Raw genomic sequence first — 24,340 nt, 5'->3', positions numbered from 1 at the left:
TTGAACCAAATCGTGTCAAAATTTCACAGCACATAGTTTAAATAAAATACTTTCAAACTTATTTATCCAAATAAGGCTGTTGTTAACATATTTAAATTAAATCAGCTTAGTATACACAACAGTGACATGAGGAGACTTGATCCCTCGCGGATTACACACACATTATACATGTGAAAAATAAAATTCTATTCGGAAGCCTCTATTTACTTAGAATTCTAGTCTATTCAACGATAAAATGTGTCAGATAATTATAACTTTAGTACAAACCAAGAAAAGGGGGATCAAGTCTCCCCATTTTGAAAATACGACACATCCTTAAAAATTTAAGGAAATCTTACAATTTCTAACATTCCATATTCATCGAAAATACAAGAAAACTCGAACAGAAAATGAATAGGAAGACTCTGGAATTATTTTCCCTTTAAATAAACCATGTGCTCAAAGGGGGATCAAGTTTCATCCATTTTTGAAAAATACATCATAAGACATGCCTCCATAAAAACACAGTTTTTAAAACTCTAACAATAATTTATAGGCCTTCTGTTGTGTATTAACTTGCAATTGATTTTGTATGGAAATCGGATCTAGTTTTGTGTTTTTTCTTGAAGTTTCAGGTAAATTAAAAAAAGGGATCAAGTCTCCCCAGTCTCCCCTATTGAAAACTCTTGACCGAGTTGTTTTCAGCGTTGCCTGCAAAAAATGCTATGTCATTACTCGGCTGAATAGCCAGGATATTTTTCACGATTCTGTCATTGATTAGCTATCGTATCAGGTCATTACCAGAATTGTTTCCGGTCAGAAGTGACACAGAGATATTTCATTTCCCTGATATAAAGAACACAGAGGCCATCACTTCATAACCATAGACCAAACGAGAATAAAGCATAACCGGCGAACATTTTTGCGATAGTGATGTCTACTCAATGATAGCAAGCTATTGAAATGGGATTAATTCGATTGTGTATTGCTATTATCTAGGTTTGTGAAGTAATTTGATAAGATTCACAAAAGGCCAAGCAATGAATTGCAACGCATACAGGATAAGATAGAGAAACGAAAATGTTCACATATCGATCCAGCAGAAGCTTCAGTACTGTCTGTAACATAGGCACCGTGTTACGTCCAAAGCTTTCTGGATCTGAAGGATGAGACTCCTTCGTTCGTTATTGGGAGTTTCACTCCTGGTGACTGTGGTGAATTGTGCAGCTCCTTTCGAGAGGATACCAACGCTCATCGAACGAGCAGCGACCGTCGATGAAGGTTACCGTTTGCAGCGGGTTTCCGAGCCACTGTCGTACAGCTTATATCTCGACATCAGTGATGAAAATTTTTACTCCTATCGAGGCTCGGTCGATATCGAGATGCGCTTTCTGGATACGAGCAATCACTTCTATCTGAGCAACGATGGAGTGGTAATCGATCGTGACAGTATCAAAGTGACCAAACCGAACGGAGAAGATCTGCCGTTAAGAGATTTGATATCGATGGAGAAATACGAACAGCTGCTATTTTATTTCAACGAGCGATTGGAACAAAATGCAGTTTACAAGGTACATATTGAGTTCTCCAATACCATTGGAACAGAACTTAAGGGATTGTATCGGAGTAGCTATGCGGTAGGAAACACAACGAGGTGAGTGTTTGTGTGATGTATAAAGAAATCAATGGATGAGGGAGCGGCCCTGGTGTGATGGTTTAAGCCTGTGACTATCACACCGAGGACCTGGGATCGAATCCCACTCCCGACAAACTCACAAAATGTGAGTTCATCCTTCGGAAGGGAAGTAAAGCCGTGGGTCCCGAGATGAACTAGCCTCGGGCTAAAATCTCGTTAATACAGACAAAAAAAAATCAACGGGTGATTATGAGGAGGATTGTAATATAGGGTCGGGGATCATTTGGGCAGGGTGACCTGTACGTTATAACTTGGTCAAATCCAAACCATTTGACATGAATTTGTGTGCACAACTAGATAATGTACGCTACTCACCGTGTATAAATATCAAAACAATTGTTATGAAATTGACTGAGTTATAGCGTAAAGGCGTAAAGTTTCCAAAATAGGTCTCCGTGTTCAAATGGTCAGAGACTATACACAACTTCGAATCATCTAACAACAGTCGACAACTCATGTAATTGTGGGAATAAAATTGTCTCGATCTGATAGTGCAGGCCTATAAAGCCCATTAAACCCATGCGGCACAATGCCGTTTGTCATAACACTAAGTTAGCGTGGTTCAAAAAATCGTTTTTACTCCACTCCGCTTATTCGATTCGTAACCAGATTCTCAGCCTTCTCCCAAAAATTGAGTTGATTTGGTCGAAAATTGATACTGCACAAGCCCTTCAAAGTTTGTATGGGAATTACTATGGGAAAAGGACGATTTTCATTCAATTGACCGCAGAATTTCCCCAAGTGCTCTAGAGTGTTAGTTGACCCTCGGTACTCCTAGGTTACTTTATCAGCTACCACTTTGCCGAAGACCACATTCAAATCGGACGCCTCATTAATTAATTATTGAATTTTATCCAGAAATAAAATCTTTGATCATGATAGTTACATTATTCGATGGGCATCACTGCAATTTGCCTTGCAACATAGTAGCCATGGTTTCTGTGTGCTATCTTTGGCGCCATGTGCAGCAATGTTGCCTGCTGGAAAGCTTAACGATCACTGTTAAAGTTTCTTCAATTGGATAAAAATCGATAACTAATTAATGAGGCGTCCGATTTGAATGTGGTCCTTGGCAAAGTTGTAGCTGATAGAGTAGCCTAGAAATGCCAATGGTTAACTAACCCTCTGGGGCTCTTGGGGACATGTTATGGTCAATTGAATGAAAAACGTCCTTTTCCCATAGTAATTCCCATACAAACTTTGAAGGGCTTGTGCACTCTCAATTTTCAACCAATTCAGCTCGAAATTTGGGAGAAGGCATAGAATCTGGTTATGAATCGAATAAGCGGTGTGGAGCACAAACGATTTTTTGAACCACGCTACTAAGTACCTCCAGTCAGTGTATTTCAATGTGGGATAAAGTCATACGGTTCTATTAAATCATGTGTTCGGCAATGAACACAAGAATTTAAGGCGAATCACTGGACTGTATTGGGGAATAGCACAGCAGAAGAGAATTGGAATTTCGGATGGGTATGGAGTAACGCCTGTTCACTTTTACACTGCACTTTACTTTATTCTCTCTACTTGCTATTTACACTTTGCTTTGGATAATTCTACTTCGCGCCACGCGAACGCTTGTCACTTTATAACTTTTGAATTTGAACTGACTGGCTGCGCAAAAGGGTGCGCACTTATATACTGATGTTCCACTGCTCTGGAAACACGTGGAAAGCTCTACGCGCGCGTAGAACCCTCGCGACGTGTGTGGAACAAACCATCGCCACATTGGCTGCAGGGCGGCGAGCGTCGATGATGATGATGACGGCTTCGGCGGCGGCGTTCGTTGCTGCTCTCACGGCACTCACTCTCTTGCTGCTGGTCGCTGCTGTCCCGTCGGCTCGGGTGAGTGCGCGTGCTATGTGACGATCATCGATGACGGTTCCGAAGCGATGGTTGTTGTTGGTTCACGCTCATTGAAAACTACTCTAAAGTGAGTAGAATTTCACTCACTTCATTACAAAGTGCATCAGCTCAAAAGAGAGTAAAGCTGATTTACTCTCTTTAGAGTAATCATTGATTTTGTTGAAAGTGAGTGGTATTTACTCACTTATATTTTTTGCAAAATTAGCGAAAGTGAGTAGATAAATATTCCTCGGGATGGGTTTTGGAATAGGACAGATCGGTGAAGTACTAGATTTGTAGTAATGAGCTAAATTTTAGTATGGTGAGAAGGTCAATTATCCGTTTCTGCAATGAAATGGTGCAAAAAGCGTGGGTATTATGATTCCTTGCCTAATTTGATGCTGTTTGAGTAAAACTTTGGGCAACAGTGTTGTTGTTTTCTTCATTTCTCGCAACATAAACAACATTGTTATCCAAAGTTTTGCTCAAACAGCATCAAATTAGGCAAGGAATCATGATACCCACGCTTTTTGCACCATTTCATTGCAGAACCGGAGAATTGGCCTTCTCACCATACTAAAATTCAGCTCATTACTACAAATCTAGTACTACACCGAACGTGCTCCATTGTTATTCATTTTCAAATAATTAAAAACTCAAAAATTAAGTTGAGCATAAATCTTGCCTAATTTTTATTCTATAGTATTCATTATATGTAACACAACATTATAATAAAGTTATAAAATCACCGTAAACTTCCCTTGGACTTTGATGATGGTTTGGATTAGCTGTTCATTACTACGAACAGATGCTCCATTTGAAGTGGCTGATTCATCAAGCTATGTGCGGATCTACCGGACTTCACCGTTGTTAGTCATGAACTTAAATTAGAGAACAGATGATCAACTCATTAAATACCAAGTCAAAAAATGAACAACTTACTTTTACCCAACGAATAAGCGGTGTTGCCGTACGTTCTTTGGAAACCTCAGGTGCTCCATCAATCTTCCTTCCTCTTTAGCCTCGTCTTTGGTTTCAATGATGTGAATCGTCTTTATATGCTGCCACATTCCGAACATACGAATTGTTAGCTGTTCTACTGGCGTCAAGGAAATGAACCTCCGGAAGTGGCATTCCAGCTCCGCTGCTCAGCCATCTCGCAGCCATATAACCGGCGACAATAATTTGCTTGTTGGCAAATGGCGTCATTATTACATTTTTTAAGTCTCACCTGTTGATTGCCGGAAGGTTTCCGGGTTCACTGCTGCCGCAACGTAATCTTTTTTAGCGTCGATTTCAGATTTTCCGCCGGCTTGGCTTGGCACACAAGAACTAAAGATACTATAAGCAAAGATACGAAGTGTGATGATTGTTGTTGTCGATGATGATCATCCAATCATGACGATGATGCCGACGAGCAATGCTTTAAAGCACGTTTGACAGGTCTCCTGCTCGATTGGAATGACATTGACAGAAAATTTGGAATTCCAATTGGAACATTTCGTGTCTTTGCATATAGTGTCTTTAACAAGAACCTCCTGCAACTTGTTTTATTTTTCTGATGCGGCCACGATCAATCACTGCATCACAACAGCTAGTGAGTTTTTCGAAAATAAAACGCCTTACTCAAAAGTGAGTAAAGCAGAGATCTGACGTGACAGAGTAGTTAATAACTCACTTTGACAAATGCATGTTACTCACCTTTGACAGATTTAGCAAAAGTTTGAAAGTGAGTATAATTTACTCACTTGAGAGTAGTTTTCAACGAGCGTGTTGGTTGCGCATCTCAGCATGCTGCTGCCCACGTTGGGAGCGCATTTTCGCGAACAATAAATTCATGAGTCAAATACAGTCATAGCACAATCATGGGTCACCCACAATTATGGGTCAATTCCATTTGAATTGCATGGTTATTATTATTATTTCTTTATTATAGAGATTTTCAGCCCTATGCTGGTTCATCTCTTATGAATTGCATGGTGAACTGTCTGACTAATATTTGTGACAGAGTAACCCATAATTGTGCAATGACTGCAGCTTTCTTGTCTAACAAGAACGGCACAGAAATTCCATTTCTTTGCCGCTTCGCTTCTGCAAGTCGTCTTTTTTTTTCACCCGAAACAGACGGGTTTACTGCTTCCCTCTCTGTTTGTATAGTTTCACGTTCTGACGGGTTTCATGCTGCAGCATGACCATCAGCGTTGTGTTCTTAACACCCCCACCCCGCCCAAAAAACTTGTTTTTACTCCAATCGTTTCGTCGACTCAGTTCCACGGTATCCGACTGTTGGTAATGCATGGGTGGGCTAAGAGGAGTTAAATGGGGGTTCCAAAGAAGTTCTAGGTGATCCAAGAACTATCGTGAATAAGCGTCTTAACATCTACAAGTGTAATCAATGGATAGTAGTTACATTACTGGCACGGTGCATGCAACATCCTACAGGTCCATGCGGTATAGTTCTGTACAGAAGTATTTTTCAAAGATGTTCAAGGTCCTCCAAGAACTACCGCGTGTAAAGTCCTTAAGATCTATAAGCGTAATCAATGAGTTATTGTTACATTACTGATGCTGTTTGTTTTTGTTGTTTATATTTAAGTTTTATATTTGTGTGTGATTTTTTAAGTATGTAACGTATGTAACGTAGTATGTAGCGTATTTTGCCCCTCAGCTCCAATGCCATGCACGCTGGCTGTAGTGTATCACAAGCGAGCACGACATTGGAGCTGAGGTGCCAAATGGTCTGTAGTTACGCGCATGAGTATGAAATGACAGATGACGTGGAGTACCAGTGGTTCCGAGAACTGCGAAAGAGTCATGCGGGTAACTCGAGAATCAGATGTGTGAGAATGCGGGGACATTCATTTTCGGAGCAGGTTTTGGGTGCGTTTCATGGGGTCCAAGGGGGTTTTACTGGGATTTTTGGGGCATATCAGGAAGATCCAGGTAATTATCAGCGAATTTTAGAGGCGTTACGGAGGAGTTTTCAGGAGTTTTGGAAGAAATGCCCTTGAAATCCCCGTAATCTAATTGAAGACTTTATGACATTACCCCGAATTCCATTACCCCAAATGATCCATTACCCCGAATACATAATTTCAAGTTTATACATTTTCTATTTACCTAAATGCAGGAAAGCCATAAAGTCGTTCAGGAATGAACTAGTCTCATTGCTAAATTTTCATTCAAATTTTCAATGAGCCGAAGCACTAAGTGGAAAATAATCGCAATTTGTTACAGAGAGATTATCTAATTAGGAATCTATAGGAATCCGCTTAACCCTAAAAGGGTTACCTGGGGTCCATTGGACCCCAGGCGCCTTTCAGAGCTCGTCTTTGATGGAACACACTCAGCGAGGTGACGAAACTGAGGCCATGAAGGTATCCCTTTTAGGGTTAATAGGAGACTAAGAGCTTATGGGATTTCGGCTTTTTGGGGGTGTGGCCTATTATCTCGGGTGTGTTAAGAGTTAGCGCAATACGTTCTTCGGCAAAGTTTTAGGGCTTGATAAGATCTACCATTTAGAACTTTAGTTCGTTTGATTAGTTGGCAACATGGCCGCTAGAGGGACCATCAACAGTTTGATGATAAATTGCACAACAGGAACCATATCAGGTTGCCAAACAAACGTTACGATATGCGACAGCTCAAGACACTGATAGTTTCTTCGGAAAAGTTGTTGGGTACGCCAATAACTTACTGACGATGAGTTGCGAAGTTCGAAATTCCTCCACTGGGCGACGCTAGTGACCAAGTAAATTTTCAAAACCTCATATCTCAGAATCCCGATAACTTAGAAAGTTGGTGTCTTTGGCAAAGTTGATCAGTATGATATAAACTTACATAAAAATAAACACTTGTTTTGCAATTCTGCCACTAGGCGGGGCTTTTTTTTCTGTTCGGATGAGCCGGATTTAGATCTTTTGTGGCAATACCCGTATCCTTAGTATTTAGAGCTTGTCGTACTACTCCATTGCCATTGAGAGGCAATGAAGCATCGATTTCTGTACAGTTCTTGTTTTGTTACCTCAGAGGTTCGAGAAATCGAATGTGATGAAAAAGTACCGTTTTCATAGGGATATAGATCCCAACGAAAGAGCGCCCCTAATCACACATAATCGATTTTATTTCTGAGAAAAACAAAACAGTAGAACTGATATTTGTCCATGCATCGGAACTCTGGCCCCATCCATGTCTTACTTCTAGTTTAGTCCCAGGACAACATAGAAAAACCCGGGACTTTAGGCTAGATGCAAAACGCTGTCAAATGAGAGAATGTGTTTGGTAATAGGAATTCACGTGAGTCCTTGTATCATTAGTACTTATCAGTCCTTAGTAGGTTATTACGCAATTAGATACGCAAGGCATGTTTGTTTTCCTTACATCAAGTGTAGTCTTGGCGAGGGCAAACCGAATCTTTAACTTTCCGTAAGGCAAAATATATGCAATTTTAGAAACTGTCACTAGTAACAAGTTCTTTGTACTATGAATCTTCAATACCAAAAGGCATTACCCTAGCTTAACAAGCGATGTCACCAGGGTTCAGTTAGGTAGATCTTACTCTGTAACGCAACCCAAGAGGGAGATCTACCCATGATACGGGCTCCGTTAAAGATCGAGCATGTTTTAAACCCCCTCAACCATTCATCCCTCAGCACGGGTCGCCTGACACCTTGGATTGGGGTTCCCTTTTTGGTGGACTTTTACCCCCGGAACAGGGGGTCCGTAGTGCTATTCTAAGCCGGCAACTACACGGGCGGGGCTAGTGAACATGCAAATTTTAGAAATCTTATATCTCAGAGTCCCGATAACTTAGAAAGTTGGTGTCTTTGGCAAAGTTGATCAGTATGACATAAACTTATAATATATTGCGCCCCCGACTAGTGATCTTATAAGAGTTTCGACTGTTATTTCAAAAACTTCCTTAGTAGTGACGTCAAAAACATCAACATATTCTCAAAGACGGGAAATCTTTGTAGAAAATGTTGTCTACCACTTGGTGTACCGTTAATTACGCAGAGCAGGTCTTCAGATAGGCTTGTGGATAGCTCATTCGGGGTAATGCGTCATTCGGGGAAATGGGTTATTTGGGGTAATAGAATTCGGGGTAATGGAATACGGGATAATTTCCTAAATCCCATTTGAAATGCCTCTGGAATCCCTTTGCTTTGAGGGCGTTCCTAAAACCCCCACGATACGGCCCTTACCTGAAATGCCTCGAAACGCCCCCTGAAACCTCCGAAATCCTATTGAAACGCCCTTGAAATCCTCATAATCAATTTGAAATGTCCCTGAAACCCCTGAAAGCTCCTGGAATCACCTGAAACTCTCTGAAATGCTCCTAAAATGCCTTCAAACATCTTGCAACGCCCTTTAGTGGCTTATGGGACATCCCTTAATCACCCTTAAAACACCATGATACGTCCTTGAAACCTTTTTAATATTTTTGAAACGCCCCAGAAGTCTCCGTAACCCCATTAAAACGTCAATGAAATCTGAAGCCCTTAAAAGGCTCCTAATATTCCCTGAAAGATTCTTCTCTGATTTATATTTCGAGATCTCTCTACGATTACTTCTTCCAAGACTATCCCAGCAATTTTTCATGAGTATCTCTTAAGAAATCTTTCCGTTTCTTCACAATTTGTTTCTAGGATCCCTTTAGAATTTCCTTCTGTGATTCCACAGGGAGCTATATATATATATGTATATACATATGTATATACATATATGTATCAGAGATTCGTTTTAGGGTTCTTTCTGAAGTTCCCTCTGAGATTCTTCCAGGAGTTTCTTCTGAGGTTTCTAGCAGGTTCATCTTAGGAACTCCTTGCCACATTTCTTCTGAGATTCCTTCTGGGACTTCAAGGGATTTCTTCCGCGAGTTCTCATGGAGATTCGGGAATCCCCCAGGAATGCCATCTGAGATCATTCTAATAGCTTTTTTGGAAAACTAGAAGGAACTTGCTGTACCTTAAGGAAGTCCTGTAGGAACTTCATGAGAAATTCCGTAAATATAAACGGTAGCAGTTTCTGAAAGAATTCCAGAAGAACTTCCCGGAATAATTTTTTAAGAGGAATTCCAAAAGAGTTTCAAAAGGAATCCTGAAAAAAGTTTCCGAAGTAATCCACGAAAGAATTTCTGAAGAAATTCCAGAAGCAATTCCTTATAGAAGCCCAGAAAATTCCCGGAGGAATCCCTGATAAAGCTCCCGAAGGAATCGCGAAAGGAGTTCTCGAAAGAATCCTGGAAATAATCCCGGAAGAAGCTCACAGTGGAATTACCGTAGGAATCCCGGAAGAATTTCTTTAAGCAATCTCAAAAGTAGTTCCTAACCGAATCCTGGAAGAAGCTCCAGGGAAAATCCAGAAGAAGTATTTGGAGGAATACTGGAAGAAGTTCTTGTAGGATTCCTCTGAAGTTCTCAGAAAGAATTGCTAAAGAAATCCCATAAAGGACTCCGTGAGGAATTTCGCATAGCATTCCTGGAAGCAATTCCTAACAGAGTTTTGGAAGGAACTTCTGACCCAAGTAACACACTTGTCACCGAAGAGTCACGGCGGTTTTTGTTGCGCAGAAGTCACTGTGACTTACTTCTAACAAATAAACACTTACTTGCTAGAAGTAAGTCATAGTGACTTTTGCGCAACAAAAACCTGCGCCGCCGTGACTCTTCGGTGACAAGTGTGTTACTTGGGGAAGGAATCTCGGAACGAATTCCTGAAGCAATCCCGAGAGAATTCCTGCAGGAATCCCGTAAGAAATCCCGGATAAAATTGTTAGATTTTCCAGGAGTATTTTCTGCAAGTCAAAAAAAAAACTTATGAAGACATTCCAAAAGAAACTTTTAAGAGAATCTTCGATGGAATTCCTGGAGGATGAAGGAATCTAGGAGTTCTTTACGTTTCCTTAAGAAATTTGTGTACAACATACAACAGCGCTACTACTGAAGTGTTAACTGATGTTTGCTTTATCCTTTTCAGGTACATCGCTACAACTCATTTCGAATCAACTTACGCTCGAAGCGTATTTCCATGCTACGATGAACCATCCTACAAGGCATATTTCGACGTCACAATCCGTCATCGTTCCAGATACCATGCGCTGTCCAATATGCCAATTAAAGAAAGGTAAATTTCTTTGCATAACATTGTTTTTGTAATGGTAGTATGATAGTTTATTTCACTGACTAGAACCGAAGATGATAATGAGTTTGCAACTACTAAATTCGAGAGATCTCCTTATATCTCAAGTTATCTGCTTGCTTTTATCGTATCTGATTACAAAACGCTGTCGGATGAGAGAGATCGCATCAAGGTGTATGCTCCGGTATGTACTAGTCAGTTCAATTTAGGAACTCTTATTCACCAAATCCCCTTTTCAGGAAAACCAAGTGCAGCATACAACCTACGCTAGAGAATTTGCTCAAAAATCGCTTCAAATGCTGGAAGATCTTTTGGGTCACGAATTTCAGCTGCCGAAAGTAGATTTGATCGCCATTCCAGACTTCAACATGGGTGCCATGGAGAATTGGGGTCTTATAACGTTCCGCGCGGTTTATCTGATCTACGATGATGCGACGACGACGGCTCGCACCAAGCAAAACATTGCCGATCTGATTACGCACGAGTTCGTGCATTCGTGGTTCGGTAACGAGGTGACTCCGGAGTGGTGGACATATCTATGGTTGAGCGAGGGATTTGCAAGATATTTTGAGTATTACGTGACCTCGCAAATTGAGGACGAATGGCACCTATGGGAACAGTTCGTGGTGAACAACGTGCACTCCGCCTTTTCCCAGGACGATAAGGTAGATAATCGACCGATGAGCTTCTACGCTACTGAACCGGATGTACTGAATGGGTTGTTTGACTATGTGGTGTATGCTAAAAGTGCGTCGGTTATTCGAATGTTCCAAAATGTAATTGGGTTCGATACGTTCAAAGCAGCTTTGAATGATTACATTGCAAGTCGTAGTTACATGACTACGAAACCAGATTATCTGTACGAAAGTATAGAAAAGTTTAACGAAGTTCCGATGCCAGACAGCGTCAAAACTGTGTTCAACAATTGGGCAGACAATGCTGGTTACCCGGTAGTGAAAGTTACTAGAAATGGAAGATTGGTCACATGTGCTCAGAAGCGCTTCTGGATGCCTGTGGAAGGACAAACTGCTCCCAAGGATACCAAATTTTACGTACCCCTTAACTATGCTACCTCTACGGATGCTGATTTCAACGATACAACAGCAGTGGACTGGTTGACTCCAGATGTCCCAGAGTACACCAAGGAACTACCAACGGACATCGATTGGATTATTGTGAACAAACAACAAACTGGATTCTACAGAGTCAACTACGACAACGACAACTGGGTTGCGTTGATCGAGTTGTTGAAATCCGAAAAACTGAACACCATTCCGGTTATAAATCGTGCGCAATTGGTTGACGATGCAAGCAACCTTGCCAAAGCTGGAGAGTTGAGCTACGAAATTGCTCTATCTTTGTTGGAATACTTGGAAATGGAAAGCGAATACATCCCGTGGAGTACGGCTTACAATGCGCTAATCCACATGAACAGAATGCTTTCCAGTAATGAAAACTATTCCAGATTCGAAGACTTCATGAGAAAAATTACGTCCCGAATGTACGAAAGAGTTGCCCTGACCGGAACGACCCATCACATCAACAGACTCCATCGGGCAAATACGGTCTATTTGGCGTGCTACTTCGGTGTGAAGGCATGTGTTGATGATTCTCAGACGTTAATGCAGCAGATGATGAACGACGAGTCCTTCGTAGTTCCTGAGGAGGCTCAAGCTGCGGCGTTTTGTGCCTTCAACAGACATGTAACCGCTCCGAATGGCGATTTGTTGCAGATGCTTTTCGATCGGTATCTTCCTATTCAAAGCAACGACAACGGTCTGATTGGTCGTTTTATCACCGGAATGGGTTGCACCAGAAATACAACTATGCTTGAGCAATATCTTGCGCTAACCGTTCTCAACTTGCCGGGATTCCAGCTGACTGGTACAGAGAGGAATCAGATCTTGGTGGCAGTGCTGAGTGGAAGCCACGAAGGACTTCGTACAAGCTTGCAGTTCATGTTGGAATACTATCCGGACATTTCGTACATGTTTGGGTCAGTGGCGAACATCTTCACAGAGTTTGGGAATAGAATCAGCGATAAGGGAGGATTCGAAACGGTAAGTCAAGTCTGATGGGCTATCACAATAGATTGTTCAGATAAATTATGTTCTACAGCAACATCAGTAAGCTTGAGATTCTTAATTTGGCAGATATTTAAAAAATACTTATTCCAGCATGTTAACACGATACCACAAGGAAGCAATTTGCAATTTATATTTTTTATGTTTTGTGTTAACGTATTCACGCTTAGGCTGAGCTAAGATTAAACAACTATAAGCATAGTTGGTGTTCAACGTAACGCTTGGTTTCCTCTTTGGAGCCACCATACTCTGTCGCACATGGTTCAGCAGATTATCTTTAGAAAAGGTACACTCAGTCGCACTTGGTTTCTAGCACTGAATCAAAATTCAACCATCGTGCAACAATAACGACAATGTCGCAACCTGAATTTGCTGCGACATTCTACCCAATGCAACATAAGTTTGTCCCAACTGGAACAGAATAGGATAAAGATCGTGCACCAAGAGTTTAGAGATTTTTAAGCCTTACATTGTGATTTTCGAGCGGTAATTTCGAGTCGGTAAACACCGCAACGCTGCTGAAGACGTTTCATCAAAAAGTTTAGATTTTGGATAGGTAATAATTGATTATTCACGAGTTGAAAAGTACGCAACGAAATTCAGCTTCCGTTTTGTTTGCAACACAATTTTTCGAGATAATCTGGTACCAGTTGGGATAAAGAGTAATCGCTGCGCCTTCTTTGATGCTTGTTTTGTGCTTCTTTTGTCTGACAATTGGCTTCTTTAATGGTGTTGAGATAATTCCATATTCACAATCTACATGCCAAACTGAGCCGAAATCCAAATTTTCATGAACTTTGGTGCCCGGGAACCTATTTGAAAATCGATTTAAAGTTTGTATGGGAGCGATTTGTGGAATCACCCCTCGTCGCATTTCGTACTGGGCGGAGCTGTCAAGCAGTTGCCCAGCTGTCAAAAGGTGATTTCAAAAAATCTTTTTGTAATTGAATTTAGGTATCAAAATAAAGTTTAAAAAATCTGAAAAAAATCATACTGGCTTAAAAAAAGGTGCTCTTTCGAATAAAATAAAAAAATCAATATATTATTCTTAATTTAAAAACCCAATTATCTTCACTGGTTCCTAGAGCAACATCATCCTCTTTGGAGCCACCATCTTTGCCACTTATTTGATAACAGGTATTCTTAAGATTCCACCTGATGAAGTAACATCCGCTTGACGCACTACTTAATCTTTTTGCCATTACTTTACTTATTTTTGGTCCTGGGCTGGCATTGGACTTGCGAGCGAGCTCAACGAGCATGAGCCCAACATGATCGCAGTGTCCCGGTGCTGTGAGCGAACTGGTATGCTCAACTCCTTCATAATCAGCGATCGTGATGGCTCACTTCTGGAATAAACAATGAGCTCGAGATTGCTTGACGATGCCTTACTACTTGGTCCTTTATGTACCAGTCGAAAATCATTGCAAATTATCATTTTTTTTTCTTGCACAGGACAGTCACTTCTGTCATAACTGTCAGGCTAACTGAGGCTTAGGTACAAATTGCTCAATAGGCCCAGCAGATGAGCCACGACTCCCGGATAACTAGCTCAGCAGCATGGGACCATGGGACCCTTGACATAGACAGTGGCAGGGCCGGCATGCAACTGGACAAATCGAAGGGGCTGGGCGGAAGAACGGGTGCGAAAATAGTGAAGTTCTTATTGACTTCGTGAATTGGTCGCACACCTCAATGACGCCGTGCCGCTCGATTGGGAAATGGTTTATTGGTACGAAAGACGCAATCGACGGGTACGGACGAAAAGGGTTCTCCTTAAGGATAAGGATCCGAGGAATGAATATGTCGAGCAGTCCAACGAACCGACTACATACATATAAGGCTGACACAAGTTTCGATTTTCTCTTATGTCACCCCCCCCCTCGGATTTTTTTCGTCCGATTTCGACATTTTGAGGGGGGGCACAAATAAATTATTTAAGAAATTTAAAAAATTTCAAGTGAAATTAGAGTTGTCGAGAAAATTTCTTAACAAATCCGATGAGTTTGACGATTTTGCCTAATTGTTTGATTAATTTTCCATCAAATACATTTATTATTTATCATCCCCCCCTTGACGAGTCAACGAGCAAAGTGACAAAAAAAGATTTGTTCCGGCCTAATTATAAATAAGTAATGGTCAAAATAGCTCAGCTCACTTTGTTACGTTTGAAGATTTTTAGGGAGGTTATATCAAAAAGAGCTTTGGAAGTAAATGTATAACCAGCTATGTTGAAAAGAAATTATGACATGCCCATGATGAGAATGGGCTGCCACAGCAACCCACAATTTGGTTCACGATCAATCGCACCGACCAAAACACCAGAAAAATTAATAAAAAATTTGTACGTTCCCCTAGCTTACTTGCTCATCTGCTCATTTTTTATCGGCTCATTCAAAAATAATCATCCTACTTACTCAATAGGTACAATCACTCACTAATTAACTCAATCACTAGTTCGCCGACTCATTTGGTTTCTCTAATACACTAATTCACTAATAAATTAACATACTTCTAACTCACTCAATAACTCACTAACTCACGAACGTACCAACTTACTCACTCATTAGTTGGGTTTTTCGCACCGCGATGGTTTAGTGTACGTTCAGCGTACTTGTATAGGTCATATTCACCCAACATCCTACTAGGGTTGAATTATAACCTCACTCATTTAACCAACTACACTTTCACTCATCAACAGGCTCACTCCATCACTCCATCACTGTACATTATTCATTAATCCATTGAATCACTCAATAAGTCACTACATCACTCACGCATTTGCTCACTAACGGGCTCCAACACATCCACTAACAGGCTCACGTACACACTTATTAGCTCTTGACATCGCTCACTAATTTACTCACTCACTAATTTTCTACCACTCACTCTCTCACTCGCTCAATAACGTAAATCGCTTTTTATGGACTTATTCACACACTCACTGACTTAATACACATTTACTTACCAATTCACTAATCAAATTACTCATTCTTTAACTCATTCACTCACCTGGTTTCTACTTATTCCATTATTAAGAATGAGTCAAAGTGTGACACCACTCTCATGTGGTCTTTCAGGTCCGTTTTGCCTCAACACATGCATCGAAGTCTTCTAATGTTATAAGGGAAAATTGAACAGAAACGAGTAGAGTACATCAAGCTCGAAAAAATACGAATGATTTATGTGAGACTGATATACGTAGAAATTGTTGACGATAGGGCTAACTAACTAGGCTAACTGAGGCTAACTAAATATTTCCTAGCAAAAAATAAACACTACATATGTGACACTTTTAGATTTAATTCAAAATATTCAGCCAAAATACCTCAGTCATATAAATATAAATCGTTTCTCACAATACTTTGAAAACTCACACTCAATTTATTGTCTAAGGTTTCTCGTAGTTTGTAGCCGGTACCACGTGGAGATTGGGATATGAGTTGCTGGGTAGAGGCTAGTGGATCTGATTTGCGCAACATACCCATGCCAAAGCAAAGGCTGAGCTAAAAAAAAACCATTTCAAGGATAGTAGCTATTCAACGTAACGCTTGGTTTCCTCGTTGGAGCCACCATACTCTGTCGCACATGGATCGGCAAACATGTTAACTTCTTTAGAGAAATTAGCTTCTGTCGAACTTGGTTTCTAGAGCACTTCATACTCTTTGGAGCCACCATCTTTTGACGCTTATTTGGTAACAGGTATTCTCAAGATTCCACCTGATGAAGTAACATCCTCTTGACGTACTACTTAATCTTTGCCATTACTTTACTTGTTTTTGGTACTGGGCACCCATGGTGGTGCAGAGGACAGAGCCAAGTAACACATCATGTTATATAATAGTTGAAAATACACCATTTGTACAAAACGTGGTGTATTTTCCTTGAATTATTTACCTAAATTTATACACTTATATGATCAAAACAGCGCAAAAAATGGCGGCTTATAGAGCATGTTGCATGTAATATAAGGGGCTGTCCATAAACCACGTGGTCATTAGGGGGGGGGGGTTCGGCCAATGACCATTTTGTATGGACCAATAAAATTTTTTGTATGGACTAATGGTTTGAAAAGTCCCAAAAAAATGACCACGTGGTTTATGGACAGCCCCTAAGATGTATCCCAATACACTTGTGGTACTTAAGATTGGGATCAAAGTACAAATTATCCAGCTGTCAAATATTTATCAAGATATTTATCAATGATATAACTTGCCAATAACACTTATATAACAGTCGCATCAATTAGTTCGAATGAAATATTGTTTTCTGTGATATAACTTGTAGAAAACATTTGTATCACATATCATGTGTGCATGTTGATACTACGCTATTCGAAAGTGATATGACTGATAGAAAGCTATTTTAATACAAAGATATAAATCGGTAACTGTACGTAACGTGAAACTGACGAAAAATATAAACAAAAAATAAACAACAATAATAGATTTGGAATTTTGAGTCACGTAAACATGGAACTTGAAAATATTATGAAGTCATTGATTATAAACTATTTAAATTAGCAATGAGGAAATGGGCTATTCTCATTAGTGGTAGCGCTGATGTACATGCGCTTCAAAATTTATTGTGAAATTAATCTCACTAATATTTCAAGCGCCGCTGAGTTTCGTTAAAAATCGTAAGGAAAGTCAACCAAATTGAGCTGTTTTGCCAGCTTATTGAATACATACAATGGAACAATATGGCCGGTTTTCAGCATAAAGTTAACAGTACCGCACAAACAAATAGAAACTGTTATCCAAATTAAAATAACAATTATTCCTGAGCCAAGCATTCATTATTGTTCACGATTCACCTGAAATAATGGAATTCTAAACTATATACATTACATTTGTTTTCAGAATTAATATCAATCGAAATAATAATGTGTTGGATATTTTCGTTTAAGCATACATGTTTTTGACAGGTACTGTAACTGAAGATGATATTTTTTAAGAAAATCAAATGTAATGTCAAAAGACGTCGGTTGAATTTTGCGAACGCTTATCAAACGTTCAGATAACACATTCTCAACAATCATTTACCCAAGCATTTACCCAAATTATAATTATGCTTTTCGATCATAATTAAACCATCGAAAAAAAAAAACTGAATTACAACTTACTCTGCTAAACGCAGAGGTGAATCTGTCAAATAGAAAAAATAAACAGTAAACATTGTCATAAGTAGTCGAAATGTTATCTCTGCTTTTGATTCCAAGTTCCGTTCGATTATTTTCTTGTATCTAGACCGTCGTTTTTGGACATAAGCAGCTGATGATTATGATAATTGATGTCCGATTTGAACGAGCTAGTGTCGGGTGGACTTCCAGCAACGAGAGCTCGGTGTCGATCGGGATAGTTTGTGACCAACAATTTCAACCGAGATTTCAACTGTACAAGGGCTTTTGGGAAAGTTACAAATACATCATCAACTTGTCTGGATTAATACTTTCTCTGGCAATCGTCTTTGGCAACCTGAAAAATGGTGACAGCCAACGTGACTACATCTCTGAATCTAGCCCCATCAGGGGTGTTTCTGACTGTGCCGACTCAACTATAAATCACGGCAGCTTCATTGGAATCCATGTTTAATTAATCTACTGCGTTTGGGAATCAACATCCAGTATGCGTTCAATATAATTTGAAGATGTCCAAGACTCCTTGAAACATTCACAAAGACAAACATCAAATGTAATCATTGCTGCTCTAATGATTGACTTCTATGATGTTTCATTAATGTTATATCCTTGTGAAATGTGCAAATTTAATACTAAACGCAGTCTGTACTACTTTTTCTACTGTTTGTATCCAGTTTACTTTATTAAAGCCTAATAATTACAATATTTGTTTTCTGATTCACTTATATCACTGTTGTAATACATCTTTTGAAATTCTAATTTTAAAAGATGTTTTCTGTGTTACTTGGGGAATTGAAAGATCTCCATCCTGGGCGATTGCCTGCCACCGCCTTAACCTGTGCCCAGGTCAAATTTCTGTCAACTTAATTTCCTTGTTGAGCCGCCATGAGCCTCTGAGTCTGCCTGTGCTGCGATGTCCTGCTGAGTTCAAATCTAACGCTTGTACAATACGCCTAACCATAAAATTCACATCACGTTTTCGTAATGGAAAGTTGACTTTTTTCTACACCGGATGGTCAACGCAAGTTGTATTTATCACATACTATCCACTTTTTGATAATCACTTTGATACCTAAATGTTGGTATTTTGAACGAAACATCCTTCTTGATTTTTGGTCCAAAGTTACCCGCAGGCCCAATATTACCCCGACTAGCGGTATTTTAAAGTTTCTACCGAAATACTTTTTGTTTAAGAGTTTGGTAATGTCAAGATTATAAAATACAGCCTTGCAAAATTCACATAGAATTGCAACAAAGATTAATGAATCAAATGTAGAAAGTACTTATACAAGATCAAAATGGGTATTTACTAAAATATCATCTTGCAGCTTCAAGACATCGTGGCCAAATACGGAGGGGTGTTCACAGATTCGGTGAGATCTGCCGCCAGCAAGGCTCTCATCCAAGCCGAACGGAACCTCGCCTGGGTGAATGAACATGCGGAAGCCATTGGCAGCTGGCTAGTTTCAAACGACTACACCCTCAGTACGACGACCGTCAAACCGGACAAAGGTGGGGCTTCTTCAGTTGTGGCCGGATTTGTACTGACCCTTGCTATGGTATTCGCTACTTTAATACACTAAGCCAATCGATAGACTACACTTTTGATCCATCCAAAATGATGACTTACCCTGGTGAACACCGCTACCGCATCATCTTCGCAGTCCGTTCCTCGGGTGTAGACTCCTACCAAATAAGCAACCTGTTTCTCGTACAATCCGTGAGCGTAGTAGTTGTAGGCTCCACTTCCCGCATCATGACAGATGCTGGGCTTGTCCCTACCGTAATATCCCTCGAACGCAACGCAAAGTTCCGTGGATGTCACATTGGGAAATCGTAACTCCTCGCACCGCTGTTGATATAGTGGATAAGCCTGAAGATCGAACAATTGGTCCTTGGTTCCGAGAACTTCCAGAGCAAACGGAACATGTGAACGGCTTTTCCACAAACACGCTGGAATCACCTCATGAGATACGGTAACTGGTAACGTCAACTTCAAAAGCGCTAGATTATTCTCGTGACTGCCCAAATCGTAGAGAGGATGGACTACGGTTTTCTCAACGTCACTTTGCTGAGTCGTATTCTGTCCGATGATGGCGAATAACCGTTCATCGCTGGAAAACCTGTAAAAATTAAGAGTATTGAACCTTTCAGAGAATTGTCGACCAATTTGCATTGAATTACCTCTTGAGACAGCTTGCGGAGGTGATGACAAAGCTTTTGGAAATCAAAGTGGTGTCACACGTGGTTGATGAAGAATGTGACTTGATTAGACCCTGCAACAGCAAAAGTAGATCATCTTGTTAAATCGTTCATTCAATACTAGTATTATCTTATTCAAATTTCCCAGGTATACTATTTTTTCCAATTATCATACTTTGCTTTTCCTATTTTTGCTCTTCCTGGTCCAGCTACATTCATATTTCATCATGTCACTTGTTTATGTTATTATATATTCAACCCTAGTTCGTGCCGTTACTTACCAAAAACGTTACTTGCCCTTTCCTGAAATCGTACGGGGACCTATTGTTCCGAAGATCCGCATAAAGATTGGGACAGTCTTCGATTTCCTGCACTATCTCATCGAGCCGAGTGCTTGAAAGTTCAGTTTTTTGAGCTGAATCAGACGCCGAGCAGCAAACTAAGACTTCATCCTTCATAAATCCACAATTCTTTACTTGTGCGGTGGATGGCCCAATCAATTCGTCCACAATTCCAGGGCATTCCGGCACTGTTAGGCATACTCCCGATGCGCCGTTGTGGAGCAGGCATTCATCGCCGTAGTAGATGTCCGAGTTGTTGAATTGTACTAGAGTGGAAATGATGATAGATGCAGTGGGAACTTTTTAGCATGTTACTCAAGAAAGAGTGTTAGTATAAGTATAAGTGGTAGTATAGTATGTTGAGCCACAGCGTCTGTTCTAGCATCCAGCGGATGAGTTCATTTTTCATTTCATTTTCGTTCATTTATTTAGTATTACATCAAATTCAAGATAAAACTGAATCAACAATATTTCTCCATAATACACAGTTCGTTGCTGCCGCTCTCCATCCTCGGTCGCGCCCGATGCTCGCCAAGTCACGCTCCACCTGGTCCGTCCATCGTGCTCTCTGCGCTCCACGCCTTCTTGTGCCAACCGGATCAGTTGCAAACACCAGCTTTGCAGGGTTGTTGTCCGGTATTCTTGCAATATGCCCTGCCCACCGTATCCTTCCGGCTTTGGCCATCTTCTGGATGCTGGGTTCGCCGTAAAGTGCAGCGAGCTCGTGGTTCATTCTTCTCCGCCACACACCGTTCTCCTGCACACCGCCGAAGATCGTCCTTAGCACGCGTCGCTCGAAAACTCCGAGACCGAGTGCTTGCAGGTCCTCCTCGAGCATGGTTCATGTCGCGTGCCCGTAGTGGATTACCGGTCTTATTAGCGTTTTGCCAGCGGATGAGTATGGAATACTATACCTCATCAACTATATCTAAGGTGACAGCTCCACTAGCACGATCTAGGTAGTGCGAATTAAGGCGAAACTGGAAGCATTTCTTCATTTTTTTTGGGTTTTGATTTTTAATTAATTAACGAAGCAATATTTTCAAAATCGGTTTTCGTACACATGTAGAGTATGGATCAAGGTATCTTATGAATTTTTTTGTGTTGGAAAATGTTTTCCATTTTTGCATAAACCATTTTTTTGTAAAATTTTGTTTAAAAATGGTTTTTGCAAAAACTATTTTTCAAGGTTGCAACCATTCATTTGCAAAGATTTACATTCATTTGCTATTATCTCAGTTCAGAAGCATGCTATCGAAAAACAATGTATGGATGAATTTAACCATGTAGTTTTATCTGAAAATTTGCCGAATAACATTGGGGTCGCACATGCATTCCAAAGTCGTGAGCGAGCTGTGAAGGCAACTTTCCCCAGCGTGAATGAAATTGACATTCACCGCGTGAAGAGTTGCCTTCACAGCTCGCTCACGACTTTGGTATACGTTTGCGACCCCAATGTTATTCGGCAAACTTTCAGATAAAACTACAAGATTAAATTCATCCATACATTGTTTTTCGATAGCATGCTTCTGAACTGAGATAATAGCAAATGAATGTAAATCTTTGCAAATGAATGGTCGCAACCTTGCTATTTTTAAACAAAATAGTTTTGAAAATATTGCTTCGTTAATTAATAAAAAATCTAAAACCAAAAAGTGAGGAAAGGCTTCCGGTTTCACCTTAAGTACTTACCACGAAAAATCAAGAATAAACGACTGACCCAGAAACGAGATGAGAACTATGATTGAACTTGGCACACGGATCAGGACTTTAGAGTGAGCGTGGATGCGATTCAGGAGATCTGGAAAACGTGAATTCAGTACAGTGAATCCCTAGGCTTCCTGAGCAAGAAGAATATAGCTGTAGAATACCAATTTCAGGTATTTAAAATCTAATACAGCTTGGACTCGATTATCCGGAGTGAGGTTCTGAAGCTTCGCAAGCATGCACCCGGAGAACGGAATGTTGTATGAAGCTGAAATTTTGACATTTTATCAAACCAACTTTGATTAGTCAATTTACAGCATTCCATTTACCGGATATATTTTTGAGAACCTCCATAACCCGACTCCGGATAAACGAGTCCGACCTGTACCTACAACCTGAAAGCGGTATTGAAGAGCCCTGCTCCTGCATAAGATGTACAAAACCTAAAATAATACCTTGAGTGTTTCCTATGGATACCAGGTGAATAATAACACCAGGTCTTGAAATATCTCAATAATACTCGAAAAAAATCCATATAGGTGTGTTTTTTTTCTATTTTTGAATAATACCTCAATCAGTTTTCAATTTCAAACTAATAACTCGTTGAGGTATTTGTGGTCAGTAATTTAATACCTGCAAAATACCAAAATTAGTTATTTTCATTACCATGACAATCTACCAATAACTTGTTATGGTATAAATACCATATGATACCTGATTTAAGAATCCTGCAGTTCTGTGTCACTTATTTATTCCTGCTAGGGTTCCTTCAAGTACTATGTACATCTACCATAGCGGCGGTTGGCAATTAGCTTATTTAGCAGTGTTGAGATAATTCCATATTCTAAATTTGCGTGCCAAACTGTGCCGAAATCCATTTTTTTTTTCATGAGTTTCGGTGCCCGGGAACCTATTTACAAATCAATTTGATGTTTGTATGGAAGCGATTTGTTGAATCACCCCTTGTCGGATTTTGTACTGGGCGGAGCTGTCAAGCAATTGCCCAACTGTCATAAGGAGATTTCAAAAAATATCTTTAAAAAGGATTTTACGTATAAAAATGAATTTGAAAAATTTGAAAAAAAAATCATAAAATGTGCTTTTTCATATAATTGAAAATCAATGAATTTTTTGAAATTGAAAAACCCAATTAAGCAAAATATAGAATCAATTTCAAAGTGATACATAGGTCCCTGCCCTTCGGTTCAGAAAGGGGTATGGGCGCGTTCTGCCAACTTGGTCGAGGCAGATTTCTTGTGAGAATAAGTTGCATTACGGACATTCAAAAGTGCCTGAACGAAAGATGTTGCTTGTGAGGATCACTTGAAGATCGGATGGAAGATCATTCTTTTTTTTTCTTAGAATATTCGCGTTCGTCTATTTGTTGCTCTTCGTGTTCGTATATTTTAAGTTTCATCTTCAACTGAGTTTGATGAACGCTGCTAGCCAGCAGGGATGATCTTCTCATCTGCATCCGTTGAACCATTCTGAATGGCCGTCGTGAAAGTATCACCAAAAGCGCTACTAACATTTATTTTATATTTTCATGTATCTGAGTACTATGAGTGATAGCAGTGGAAAATAGAAGTTATGCAGAACGATGATGGTTCGATGCTGGTAAAAATTATCGTTGGAGATAAGCATTGTTTGTACTCAGCCATGTCTAAGCCATGCTCCAAAGTGCCAGGAACGGATGCATACATAAAGCACTAATCTACAAAATCCCGGGAAAAAAGTTGAAGGCCTTAGTTCACATGGAAATCCAGCTGTAGACAAGATGTGGCTATGAGAGGATGTTTGTTGGAATATTGAAAGGATATTGTCAATGACAGAGCCAAAGCAGCAGGAGATGGTGAAGTTTGACTACGAAGGCGGTTTACTAGAAACCACAGACAGCAAAATGACAGGCTTATCGTATTTCGATGGGAATGGCGATGAGGAAGAAGCAGCATTCCAAGAACATAACCAAAATTTAACCACATTTGCTTACCACAAAAAAACAACACGATCTAACGAAAACAGGAAAGAGTAACTCAACTTAGAAACAAAACTTACTGGTTTTGTTTTGAAATTGAGTTGCAATGTTCAAAACGCTTACCCTAAACAAGCGACTCAAAGGTAAATTACGTTGACCATTTAACTAGCAACACATTCAATACACCACATCGATTTCCCACCTTTCCCAATCCTTAAGGCCACGCAAAAC

General features: G+C 40.1%; 2 protein-coding genes across 2 annotated transcripts in view; one reads left to right on the top strand and one right to left on the bottom strand.

The window, feature by feature from the left end:
• The first annotated feature begins 1,056 nt into the window (after window positions 1-1,056).
• On the top strand, window positions 1,057-19,478 carry LOC109430281 (aminopeptidase N-like). Its single transcript, XM_062846347.1, has 5 exons — window positions 1,057-1,633; window positions 10,499-10,645; window positions 10,709-10,844; window positions 10,900-12,720; window positions 19,213-19,478. Exons 1-5 carry the CDS (start codon window positions 1,146-1,148, stop codon window positions 19,465-19,467), a joined length of 2,847 nt encoding a protein of 948 aa, XP_062702331.1. The 5' UTR covers window positions 1,057-1,145; the 3' UTR covers window positions 19,468-19,478.
• Window positions 19,440-24,340, bottom strand: part of LOC109430290 (uncharacterized) — a 19,822-nt gene continuing 14,921 nt past the window's right edge. Inside the window, exons 10-12 of the mRNA XM_029856970.2 lie at window positions 20,368-20,693; window positions 20,069-20,160; window positions 19,440-20,007 (exon numbers count right to left, since the gene is read on the bottom strand). Coding sequence (XP_029712830.1) covers window positions 19,464-20,007; window positions 20,069-20,160; window positions 20,368-20,693 — 962 coding nt within the window. The 3' untranslated portion in view covers window positions 19,440-19,463. The remainder of the gene's footprint in view (window positions 20,008-20,068; window positions 20,161-20,367; window positions 20,694-24,340) is intronic.

Source organism: Aedes albopictus, chromosome 1, assembly GCF_035046485.1.
Source record: "Aedes albopictus strain Foshan chromosome 1, AalbF5, whole genome shotgun sequence".
NCBI lineage: Eukaryota > Metazoa > Arthropoda > Insecta > Diptera > Culicidae > Aedes > Aedes albopictus.
This window is presented reverse-complemented; position numbering and strand designations above follow the sequence as displayed.

Bases quoted from the DNA above. Each gene is read 5' to 3' on its own strand.
- LOC109430281 (XM_062846347.1), top strand. From the start codon at position 1,146: ATGAGACTCCTTCGTTCGTTATTGGGAGTTTCACTCCTGGTGACTGTG. The intron at 10,845-10,899 runs GTATGTACTAGT...TCCCCTTTTCAG, and splicing joins GCATCAAGGTGTATGCTCCG to GAAAACCAAGTGCAGCATAC. The intron at 12,721-19,212 runs GTAAGTCAAGTC...ATCATCTTGCAG, and splicing joins ATAAGGGAGGATTCGAAACG to CTTCAAGACATCGTGGCCAA.